A 12,611-nucleotide genomic window follows, 5' to 3' on the forward strand; every position below is an offset into this window, starting at 1 on the left:
CCTGTTTTTATAGAGCACATTCATACATTAATGTCCCTGAAGTGATCTGAATGTCTCTAAAGTAAATGAATATTTACTTCAATTAAGATTTTAAAAAGGAATCTTAATGAATATTTTGTATATTTACATATGTAATCCCAACTGATAATATGACAGTATTAGCATAACTAGCATATCTGATACAGAAAGTGGTTTACAAATTATATTTACTTCCAAGTTAATGAACTGTTATTTTGAATTCTATTGATTATAAAAATAAAAGGGTTTCATGGCAGAAAGAAACCTTGATAAAATGGTTTATCAGATGACAGTTTATTTTTATTTTTCAACCTGGAGAGAAAAGTTGTGATATACTAATTTTGATCGATGGGGTATTCCATTTTAATTCAACAAATTTTCAAAAATTTTATTGCATCACTATTTTTGATTTTGATGATATTTGGTATATGATAACTATCCACCTTATAGTAGCCAAAACATTTTTTCTTGTAATAGGCTATTTTCTAACTAGCCAACAGGTAAAAACAGCCAATTTTATCACTTTTCCCATGAACTGTAGCATTCTTATTTTACATCATACAGAAGGTCAAAAAGAGCTTTTTGGAAATAGTAAAGATGGAATTTCATAGTGTACACAAAATTAATTTTGTTACATAAACAAATCTTTTAATGTTTACTAAAGTTACATTTACAAATTGTTGTTTTTTTTTAATTTTGAGCCAAAAATAAATAATGAAGGGCTCAAAATTTGTAAACGTAACTTCAGTAAACATTACAAGATTTGGTTATGTAACAAAATGAATTTTGGGTACACTAAGATGAAGTTCCATCTTTACTATTTCCAAAAAGCTCTTTTTGACCCTTGGTATGATGTAAAATAAAAATGCTACAGTTCATGGAAAAAGTGACGAAAATGGCTGTTTTTACCTGTTGGTGAGTTAGAAAATAACCTATTACTGAAGAAAAATTTTTTTAAAAAGATAAAAAAATATTTTTTGCCTACTACAAGGGGTGGTGGGTGGTAATCATATACCAAATATCATCAAAATCAAAAATAGTGATGCACTGATCACTTGTTGAATTAAAATGGAATAATCCTGATATATAATTTTAGATTTGTATAATTAATTTTTTTTAATAAGAGAGTAAATTTGCATAGAGCCTGTACAGATTTTTTATTGTTAATGCTATTAGTTTTTATTTAAATTTTATTCACATTATTTATCGCATCAAAACATTTATTAATATTCTTTTGCTCGTTACAAACCATATATATAAGCAGAAATACTGTTTATTGAAACATAAACTATCAACATATCATATCATATCAACATATCTCAGTCCTATATCAACATCACTCAGTCCACTGAGTACTGCGCAGCTGAAAGCAATGGAAAACTACAGCTGTTTTTTTTTTTCCAAGAAAATGTGGCTCTGCATTTTCAAAAGCAATAATGGAGGCGCCTTCCTTGGTAAAATATTCCGGAGGTAAAATAGTCCCCCGTTCGGATCTCCGGGTGGGGACTACTAAGGAAGGGGTCACCAGAAAAGTAAAAAATAACATTCTACGAGTCGGAGCGTGGAATGTTAGAAGCTTAAAAAAGGTTGGTAGGCTAGAGAATTTAAAAAGGGAAATGGATAGGGTAAACGTGGATATAGTAGGAATTAGTGAGGTTCGGTGGGAAGAGGAAGGCGACTTTTGGTCGGGTGACTTTAGAGTAATTAACTCAGCGTCAAATAATGGGCAGGCAGGAGTAGGTTTCGTGATGAACAAGAAAATAGGGAGGAGAGTGGAGTATTTCAAGACGCATAGCGATAGAGTCATTGTAATAAGGATAAATTCAAAACCTAAACCGACAACGATTGTTAACGTCTATATGCCTACAAGCGCCCATGATGATGATGAGGTAGAATGTGTATACGAAGAGATTGATGAAGCAATTAAACACGTAAAAGGAGATGAAAATTTAATAATAGTTGGAGATTGGAATGCAAGCATTGGAAAAGGCAAGGAAGGAAATATAGTGGGTGAATACGGGCTGGGCAAAAGGAATGAAAGAGGGGACCGACTTATAGAGTTTTGCACGAAGTATAATTTAGTAATTGCCAACACCCAATTTAAAAATCATAATAGAAGAATATACACTTGGAAAAAGCCAGGCGATACTGCAAGGTATCAGATAGATTATATCATGGTTAAGCAAAGATTTAGAAATAAACTCGTGGACTGCAAAACTTACCCTGGAGCAGACATTGATAGCGACCATAATTTGGTGATAATAAAATGTAGATTGGGGTTTAAAAACCTGAAGAAAAGGTGTCAGATGAATCGGTGGAATTTAGAGAAGCTTGAGGAAGAGGAGGTAAAGAAGATTTTTGAGGAGGACATCGCAAGAGGTCTGAGTAAAAAAGATAAGATAGAAAATGTAGAAGAAGAATGGGAGAATGTTAAAAAGGAAATTCTTAAATCAGCAGAAGCAAACTTAGGCGGAATAAAGAGAACTGGTAGAAAACCTTGGGTTTCAGACGATATATGTAAAACAAATTGTTAGGGATGTAGGATGTAGAGGGTATACTGAAATGAAACGACTAGCACTAGATAGGGAATCTTGGAGAGCTGCATCAAACCAGTCAAAGGACTGAAGACAAAAAAAAAAAAAAAACTATCAAAATATAAATTTAACTACTAATTAATCTATGTGTTTTATACATAGTTAAAACTTCCATTCCTGAAACTTCCATTAAATTATTCCTAAAATATTAATGCTATTATTTTATTCCTAAACTTCTATTTCTATAAGCTATTAGGTTTTTGCAGTTATAAATCATGTATACAGATTCCACTACCAGCTGTTGTATCTTTTTAGTGTCAAGACAAAGTTCATAACATCAGGTTTTATGAAAATCTGCATTGTTAATCATTATAATAAATTTTTGCAATCCAAAATTTTCCAGAAGTTAAATGAATAATTATTTTTATTACATGAGCAATTATTGGGTTTTTGATGTATTGTATTCCATATCATAGCTACATGATGACTTTACATGTTAAATTTGGATAAAGTTTTAGTCAGTTATTTGTACTAAATAAATAAACCTTTTTGAGTTTCTGGCATTTCAAGAAAAACCATTATACGGAAATTTAGAGGCCAATAGTCTAATATTTCATAACTTTGTTACAAACTAATGAAATACTATCACAACTGTTTACAGGTAAAGATTAAAATTGACAACTTTTGTTTAAAAAATCTAGAAGATTACAGCACATATTGGCTGCTCTTATTGTGAATAAATTAAATTATTTTCTGATAAGCCCTTTTCAGAATTCATTTAAGGAATGTTAAATGTTATTATAAAACAGAATTTCTTTATATTCAAAAACAAATGCTGAATAATCTTCATTACTTCCAACATACCAGCATACTTCCAAATGCTAGCAAAAGTTTATTTACTACCTCAGAGCAAATACATATACTTTTAAAAGCAACAAAAATGTCCACAAAACAATACAGACACACTATTGATGCAAACTTATTGTAACATATCTAGGCAAAAAATGTGATTTCTGAACATATATAAACAAAATACAGCATAAATAAAACATTCTATTATCAATACAATAAAGAAATAAATTCTCTCAACCTCACCATAAAAAAAGCAATAACAAAAAAATAACAATAACCAAAAATGATGGTCAGCTCATACACATAAATATCTTGCCAACCAACCTCACATAAACTGTCAGCTGTTAGAATCATGGGCCCCCTAACAAGAACTTAGCCATTTGACTTGAAGATTACACAGAACTCAACAACATAAAACATACTTTGCATACAAACCCAATAACAAGTCACTCTTAACCACTCAGTATTATTGACTATAAATAAATCAAAACTAATTAAATGAAAAATAGTAGTGAAAAAATAGTAGTAAATGAAATAGTAGATGAAAGAGAAACTCTCCAAGTTTATGTATGTGAAAGCTGGCGTATGCACATTGTTTCCAGTACATGCAAGCAACATGTGCGTGTTAATTATCATGTTTGTGGCGCAGAGGAAGGTCAATGTGTGTTGTGGCTTGCTATGTTTGAGTCAGTTACACATGTTACGCATGAATACCATTACATGTACAATGAAGATCCCCTGTATGAAAATAAAATTCAACAATGGGGTAAGAACTCAGCAGCTATTGAAGCAAACACATCCAACACGGTCATCAGTGTCTGATGAAATGACTGAAGCAGTACAAACAAGTTTCTTGGTTGTGTGAAGAAATCTCTATGGAAGTGTTCTAGACAGTTGGGCAATCCTAAAAGAACTGTTCAAAATGTACTAAAAAGATGGTTACATTTCATTGCATACAAAATTCAGATGTTAAAACAACTTTATTTATCCACAGGACAAAGTGAAATGATTTGATTTTGCTGTAGACGTTCTGGATAGGTTAGAACAGGATGATGACTTTTTAGACAAGTTCATTTTCAGTAATGCAGCAAAATTTCATGTTGATTGAGTATATCAGTATAATGTTCGTATATGGGATACTAAACTTCCATATGCCTTAATTGAACATCAGTGTGACAGTGAAAAGTGAATGTGTGGTGCACTATTGGACGAGATGGAGTTATTGGCCCTTTTCTTTTTTGGTAATAAAATAATAATGGGAACATCTTCCTGGATATGTTAGAAGAGTATGCAGCACCCGAAATACAGGAGAATTGCATTTTCCAGTTAGATGGAGCTCCTCCTCATTTTGCCACAATCGTACAGGATTTTCTGAATAAAACATTTCCTCAGCAGTGGGTCAGACAAGAAGGCCTGGTCTCCAGATTTTATCCCCAAGGATAAGAAGTTCAAAATATGGATCATTTAAAAGAAAGAATCACTGAAGCTGTTTCTTCTATCATGCCAGATGTTCTCTGTCATGAATGGCAAGAGGCTGAATATCACCTTGGATGTCTGCAGAACAGCTAAGGGAGCACACATCAAAATCTACTGAACAGGTAACAAACTTGGAGTGTTTCTCTTTTACTTAACGTATAAGTCATCTTTCTACAATGCTTTGTTCTGAAGCTATAACCATTTAAAACCCCATTATTATTTTATGGACACTGTATATTGAACTATTTTCTAATGTAGTGATATAAATGAAAAATAAAACAGGTTCTTTCTCTGAACTGTGGCATGTACAGTTTAACTTTAAGAAACTCAGAGATTTTTATCCTACTTTCTCTCCACATCTAACCATTAATCTGATACATTGTGTTTTTTTTACTCTAAACTGTGTTTCTTTAATTATACATTGTTTTTTACTTTCACAAGATTAAAACTAATTAATTGTAATATCTTTTAAATGTAATTTCTTTCTTATAATACCAAATACAATCAAACACCTAAGTGAAATCCAAAAATGCAGGACTAGTCCTTTCTCTGTTATCTAAACTTTGAACTATATTTTTTTACAATGAAAGAAATGGTATTATTATTTTAGTATACATTAAGTAAAAAAAAAAAATTATGAAAAATAAGTAAATTTATTAGGTTGTTCATTAAATTTTATTTATTTAGAAAAGTTAGTAATAGTTTAAGCATTGTCTTATTAGGCATTAAAAAAATGGTGGATTAAACTGGTAAATAAAATTACACTCTATGCCACTTACAAAAATTTTAGTTAAGGCATTTTGGTTATTAAACAATCATCAGTAGACCATGAGGAAAGATTATATACAAGCACATGAAAATAAGTAAAGGAAAAAAAATAAATGAAAACATAACATGTTGAATTGATATAACTGCTCAAGAGACACATTAATAAAATCTAGTACAAAAAATAAAATAACAGAAAGCAGCAGAGAATTTACGCTGTTGCTACAAAACTAAACATGTTAACTTAAAACTAATAATACTTACCATTGTCAGGAGTTAGAACACACTGTAAAACCAAGCCACAACATTTATCTCTCCTTGCCAACACACTGTCTAAAAAGGGAAGCAGTTGTCTTGTTTCAGTTTTCCTCGGCCACGGTGTAGGAAATGAGTCAGATGGCCAAAATTGACCAATTCCAGCATCGCTTCTGTATATTACTACCACCTATTATGTTAACAAAAGAAAACATTAGGCATAGATTAGTTAATAATAATTAAGAAAATAATTTTATTAGACAGTGAAAAACCATCCGGTGGTTATACAGTGAAATACTTAACCATCATATGGATATCTGCCTGAGACAAACATACATGTAGAAAATCAGGTATTGAAAATGTCTAATGGAAATTAATCTCAGGATTGCTAATGAGTTTTTTTCACATATAACAACTGAGTTGTTTTAAAAATTATGTGACTGCTACACACAATCATCTTCTATAAACATGACATTAGCTGAATATGACAGTGATTTTTGTAAAGAGTAATCAGTATAAAGTAAAAAAAAAAAAATATAATATATATATATATATATATATATATATATATATAAAATATTGGAGAATAGAAGGAAATGAAAATGATTCTGCGTGGTAGTGTAATAAATAGAAAATTTTTTTTAAGTGACTATGCAACAAACATAATTTTATTTTTTGATTACCACCCATTTACATAGTTTGATGCATATAACCTGATCCTTTCTATTCCGCAACAGTTTCTTAATTTCAACATACTTATACAGCTTCAAGTATCTGTTTCATATCTTAGTTTCATTTATTACTTAATACCCTCCATGCTTCCTTCTACAAACAATTTAACCTGAACTACCTTTCATTTACTTTACGGCCACCAACCTATCCAAGATTTTACCAAAAATTATCTTTTGTACAATACCTCTTAAAACTTAATTTTGTACTTTATCTGCCTGACTAATTTTCAACATTTTTCAACATCCTGTACACTAATTTGCAGCAGTAATTTGAGGTAACTTTCTGAGGTAGGTTTTGAAGATACCTACATCAGAAGACAGTAAATAAACACATATCAATTTTAATCATTCAAGATTGTGAGGGGCTTGAATAGAATGTTGGGCTATTATTTTCTTATTTAAAATGGTTAAGTCTTGTGTATTTTACTTTGGTTTTTGTTTGAAATATTGTTTGAAATATATCCTGTGAGATTAAGGATTATATTAGAATGAGTCAGTACTTCCAGTGCTCTGGATTAGGGCATGTGGCCAAAGCATGTAAGGGCAAGGAGCTATGTTCCTACTGCAGCAAGGGGGGACATTACGCAAACGACTGTTCAATTAGGAAAGCAGGTAGTCCTAATTGTGTTAATTGTCCCATGTTGGGAAGCCTGCGTCTCATGACTGTCCCGCATATATGCGTGCGCGGAAGGTGTTGTATAACAAGACACCTAGATGTATGTGATTGTACGGGCAGTTCGAAGTTTTTTTTTACGTTTATTTTCTGTTCATAATTATCTTCATATTTATGTTTAGTTAGGTTTCTATGTTTTTCTTAATGTGTGTTATCGTACTATTCGTGTTGTTTCTGTTTGTGTTGTCTCTGTTGCTGTCCCTGTTTCATGCTTCGCGATTTTCCTAGTTTTGTTATTTTGTTGCAGTTTTAATCAAGAGAACGGATTGCCGAGGGAATTTAGGGTTCCGCTGATCTTTCCTGTGTCTTAGTTTTGTTGTTCTGGTGTTATGAGGTTTTATGTTTTTATAGTGCTTTGCTTAGTTCATTTTTATTTTATTTATGTTATGGTTGCGTGTTGAACACAACTTCTAACCTATCAGGTAGGTAGTTTCGTTTTTAATTTCAGTTTCTTTGTGTCACTCAGTCTTGTTAGAGACTTGACATAGATGTGTTTTGTTTTAACGAGTTCATTTCCTAGCAGTACACCGATGGGAATATCATATGTGGTATTCGCATCGGTGGCATCCTGACTGAGACAAGATCAAGGCTGAGAGATGCCTTTTGCGGGGGTTCTGAAGATGACCTCCGGGAAAGCCCATAAGGGCTGGGCCCGTAGGGGATGGCGTGGCGACCGAAACTGCCACATGGAGGGTGTCTTTCCCTACGGGTCAGTCCTGTGTCCCGTAAAGGGCTACACAGGGGAAAATGCAGGCCTGTTATTTCAGCCATCGCACTATTTCCCTACGTGATTGCAGTTCAGAGGTGTGTAAGATCCTGACTAAAGGATGCCCTCAGGGCAGTGGTTTGATTATAGAATTTGATTCCATGTTGCGCTTGAGGTTACCGAGTGGTTGTCGTGTCGTCGCTTACGCTAATGACGCGCTGCTACTAATTTAAGGGGATTCACGGAACGAGGTAGAATTCCGGACTGCTCATGCTTGTGAGACAGAGTGTCTCACAACCAGAGTGGTTGTGGAGTCTCCAGCATAAAATGATTTTTAGTCCAGAGAAAACCACGATGATGTTGCTGAGGGGCCGATTGGCTGCCTCCCGGCGAGTCCGAGTTCTAATGGCTGGTCTTCCCATTCGGTACGTTACGGCTCAAAAGTACCTGGGTGTTAACCTTGATGAGAATTTTCGGTTCAAGGAACATCTACAATAAGTAGCTAGAAAGGCTGTTGCTGCTTTTTACGCAATCCGTAGTCATTCATCCCGATTGGGGGTTGAATTATCGTACCATGCGTATCCTTTACAAAGGTGCCAGTGAGGCTATTATGCTATATGCTGCGCCGGTCTGGGCTCACCGCTTTGCTTTTAGGAGTTACGCTGACATTTTGCTGCGAGCCCAGCGGCTCCTCTTGTTGGCTATTATAGGCGGTTGTAGAACAGTCTCGCGACAGGCAGTCTGTGCTATAGCCGGTGAAGCAGATGGTGGGCGTCATACGTATGATCTCTTTCCAAATGTTGTTGGTATGCGGGACGCCTCTTGGGTGCACCCTAATAAATATGCGACGCAATTTCTTTCCGGCCATGGTGCTTTTAGGGACAGATTGTAAACATTTGGCCTGGTAGATTCTGGGATGTCTCATTAGTGTGGACAATTGAACGACGCCTACCATGTTCTACATGAGTGCTCGAAGAACGAGTTAATGCATACGGAGACATCTGTCGGCTTGATCTTATCGGGTCAGCGTTGGATCTCTGGATAAACTGGCCGAATGGGCAATAGTGGACAGTTTTATAGTGTACTTAGGAAAGCAATTAATTGCTGAGGGGATCTAGAGCTCTGCTTGGATTTCTCTTGTATTCTGTTTTTGTTGATATTTAGCAGATAACGCTGCACTTCGCGAAAATCGCCTTCGCTGCTTAACTGCAGACGTACGAAGAGCTCGGTACTTTTCGCTACCGGGCGTACCCTTACAATGGCAGAAATGGCTCTCGCCAACGTAAATTTTCCCTTGGGCAGTCCAACATTACAGGCGGGATTTTCTCCCGCTTAATGACCAGAGGTTGTGAAGGAATTCCCTCTCCAACCTTCATGGTGGCGGATGCCGCCCTCGAGTTAGGCTGGCTAGACTCAATGTCCACGACTACCAATGCCCTCGCACTTGACTCTCTTCCGGGCTCCCACGCTAAAACCTCCTCTTCACCAGAAGGTTCCGAGGAGGGCGAACAAGGAGGGGGTGGGCGACAAGTCGTCATAGGTTAACTAGTAAACTTAAATTAGACTTATATGATAAAATAAATTCACTTAATTAATACAAATTAAATAAGAGTTCGCTTTTATTAGCGCACATTGCTACTGTAAGGTGGTGATCATACCTTAAACACCGGAAAATCTTTATCTATGTCAGAAATTAATTATATTAGTTAAAATTAAAATCGATTATTAACTATTACAGCTATTACTACAGAGATTACAGGCTTTTTTTAATTAATTAAAAAAATTTTTAATCACGACCAATATATTGTAACCAGGCATAACATGAAAGCGTTTTTCACCCAGGGAAAAAAAAATTGTGTTCTGAATGAGGTTCTACCCGGCTGTTAATGAAACATTTTTTTAATGATTCATTCATTATTGATACATCCAGTGAAAATTAATAGTGAAAAAAAAAATAAACATAAAATTTTAAGTAATGTGTCTTCAAAAACACAATTTTAAACATGATGTTTATTGGTATCCTTCATTTGCATAAGAAAAGCTTTCAACATTGTATTTTTAACTCATTAGTCATATTATAATTTATAATATGTAACTAAGAATAATCGTTTCTATGAACCAATTTACACAAAAATCTTGCGGGGTCTCTGCTAATGATGTGTTGAAGCCACCAAGCAATGAAGGAGAACTTCTCAGATTTTAGAATGTATAAAATTTATGATAAAATGAAAACTATCAGCTTTTTAAAATTATTTTCTACAAAGTGATCTAATATTATAAAAATACATCTACAAATTTAAAAGTAATTCCTTCTTAGCAATCAAATCAAACAATTTGAGCACTATCTACAGGAAATTACGAAAGAAGAAAAATAAAACTAAGATTCAATAATAGATAATTAATAATAAAAGTCTACAAGTGTTAGAGAGTTAACCAAAAAAAGAAAAAAATAACAACACAAAAAAACAACCGTATACTTGGATTTATACTCATACTTTTTTCTGCTAAATTTCTGTCATTCAAATAGGACAACATTATATAAGCTGCTCTTGCATGGTTTAAACAAATTCTTTTAGAGTTCTCTCAAATCTAATGATTCTTCAGTTAATATAGATATCTGATATTTACATATCATTGTCTCATAAAAAACCTATATAATAACATGCCAATATTACAGTCTCTAATATTTGCATGCATATATTTACACCAAGTTATACTTATATCCAATTATTTATATTAACCAATGAAGGATAGGGCTCAAAAGTGCTTTTAAAAATAATAATGTAATACTCAACTTACATAACATATGTGAGTGATAAAAATGAACCAAATATATTTTATTAACTCAATGCACTATGCTTGAAAAAAAAAAATTATGCCTAAAAATGAATTAAAAACTTAATTTATTAATACAAGCATTCATTAATTAAAGTTAATTGCTTTTATATACAATTCATAATCTCATCCATACCCCTAAGGAGGACTTTATTACATTCAATTAGGAGAACACACACGTGTTCCGTTCCACGTCATGCCGTCCGGTGCTGCGATCTAGTGGGTGCTAGCGCTCACAGGAGAGTTTCGTTCATACTAGCATTCGGCGCTCGAATCTGATCCAAGGCGTTCACGTCATACTCTTAGCCCGGATGGACTCCATTCTTTGTTCGGATGAACATTAACTTTAATGTTTTATTCCTTATTTTTATATGTCAAGTTATACGTTATGTTACAATTAATTTCATTAACTGTCAAGACGACAATTCATTAAACCATTATTCAACAAGCAACAAGGCGTTGTCTTCATCACCTATGAACATACAGTCCAACCTCGCTCTAAAATCTACCATCTCCTCGTGGTCCTCCAGACCGGATCGTTAATGGGCCGGATCTACCACATTTCTTTATGGTTATTCGTCTTCACATTCAAGAACCAGATGGTCAAGTCGCAGCACCTACCGGATCGACTACTGCATCTTTTAACCAACATTTCATCGTCAAGTCGCTGTATTAACGACACGGACTTAGCCGCTCTACAGCATTCATCCATGGGTTTCGATACGGTCAAACCAAGTCAACAACACGGTATGTATAATTTATTTACAAAAAGAGTTTCAAAAAATTAAGATGTATGTTAAAAGTGTAATTAAAAATTAACATTAGTAAAACATAAAGTTCGTGAATATTTCAATGTTTTATAATACGGTTAAAATTGTATCTATGAAGCTAGCCAGGTATAAGAAACCACCCCTCGATTACAGTTTGGACAAGTTTCACTCTATCGCTCCGTACAAAAAACGCGCGTACACATCTCAGGCAATCTTTCTATTGTTCGCTGACCTGCAAACAGCAGATGTTAGCAATATCGTATCATATTTATAAACAAGTCAGTTCATTCAAATTTATGCATAAGCCATACTTTAACAATATTACTGTATATGATATTTATTTTTAACCTTATTTTATAACAACTCTGTGTTTCATTCATATTTAATATTATTTTGTGTATGATTCCAATTAAAATGGAATTCAAGGATTTAATTAAAAAACGAGGAAGAATAGGATAGTCAAATTAAAAATATTCATTGAAAACTTTGATCTTAATTCAGGCGATTAAGATCTATTTACCATTAAATTTGATAAACTGTTAGAATACGAAAAATTATTTTTCTATGTTCAATCTGAAATCGAATCGCACCAAGATGCGACCGATAAGGACCTTGAACTGGAAACACTTATGATAACCTTTTTGATAAACTTAAGTTAAAACAAAAAATTAGGAAATCGTTTGAAAATTTCATAGGTAACTGATGCAACTAAAGTGATTAACAAACCTAAAACAATTTCTTTAAAACCTATACAAATGCCCTTTCATGATGTGAAGGCTTGGCATAAATTCCTTGATGTTTTTAATAGTTTAGTTCATAACCGAGAAGAATTTTCTAATGTTGAAAAATCTTATTACCTTACAAATTTCTTAAGAGGCAATGCTTTTGACGTAATAAAAAATTTCAGTAACGTCGGAAAATTATGAAACTGCAATAGAACTACTAAAAGCTCGTTATGATAACAAAAGGATAATAGCAGTTAAATATGCTTTAGAA

The 12,611-nt window shown here is 33.6% G+C and overlaps 1 protein-coding gene across 8 annotated transcripts in view; it reads right to left on the reverse strand.

Moving 5' to 3' along the window:
- Positions 1-12,611, reverse strand: part of LOC142330196 (PI-PLC X domain-containing protein 3) — a 53,634-nt gene that overhangs the window by 1,220 nt on the left and 39,803 nt on the right. For all 8 annotated transcript variants that reach the window (XM_075375382.1, XM_075375373.1, XM_075375348.1 and 5 more), the window contains one exon: positions 5,910-6,090. In XM_075375382.1, the coding sequence (XP_075231497.1) occupies positions 5,910-6,090 (181 nt within the window). The remainder of the gene's footprint in view (positions 1-5,909; positions 6,091-12,611) is intronic.

This window comes from Lycorma delicatula, chromosome 1 (genome assembly GCF_047948215.1).
Source record: "Lycorma delicatula isolate Av1 chromosome 1, ASM4794821v1, whole genome shotgun sequence".
In the NCBI taxonomy this organism is placed as follows: Eukaryota; Metazoa; Arthropoda; class Insecta; order Hemiptera; family Fulgoridae; genus Lycorma; species Lycorma delicatula.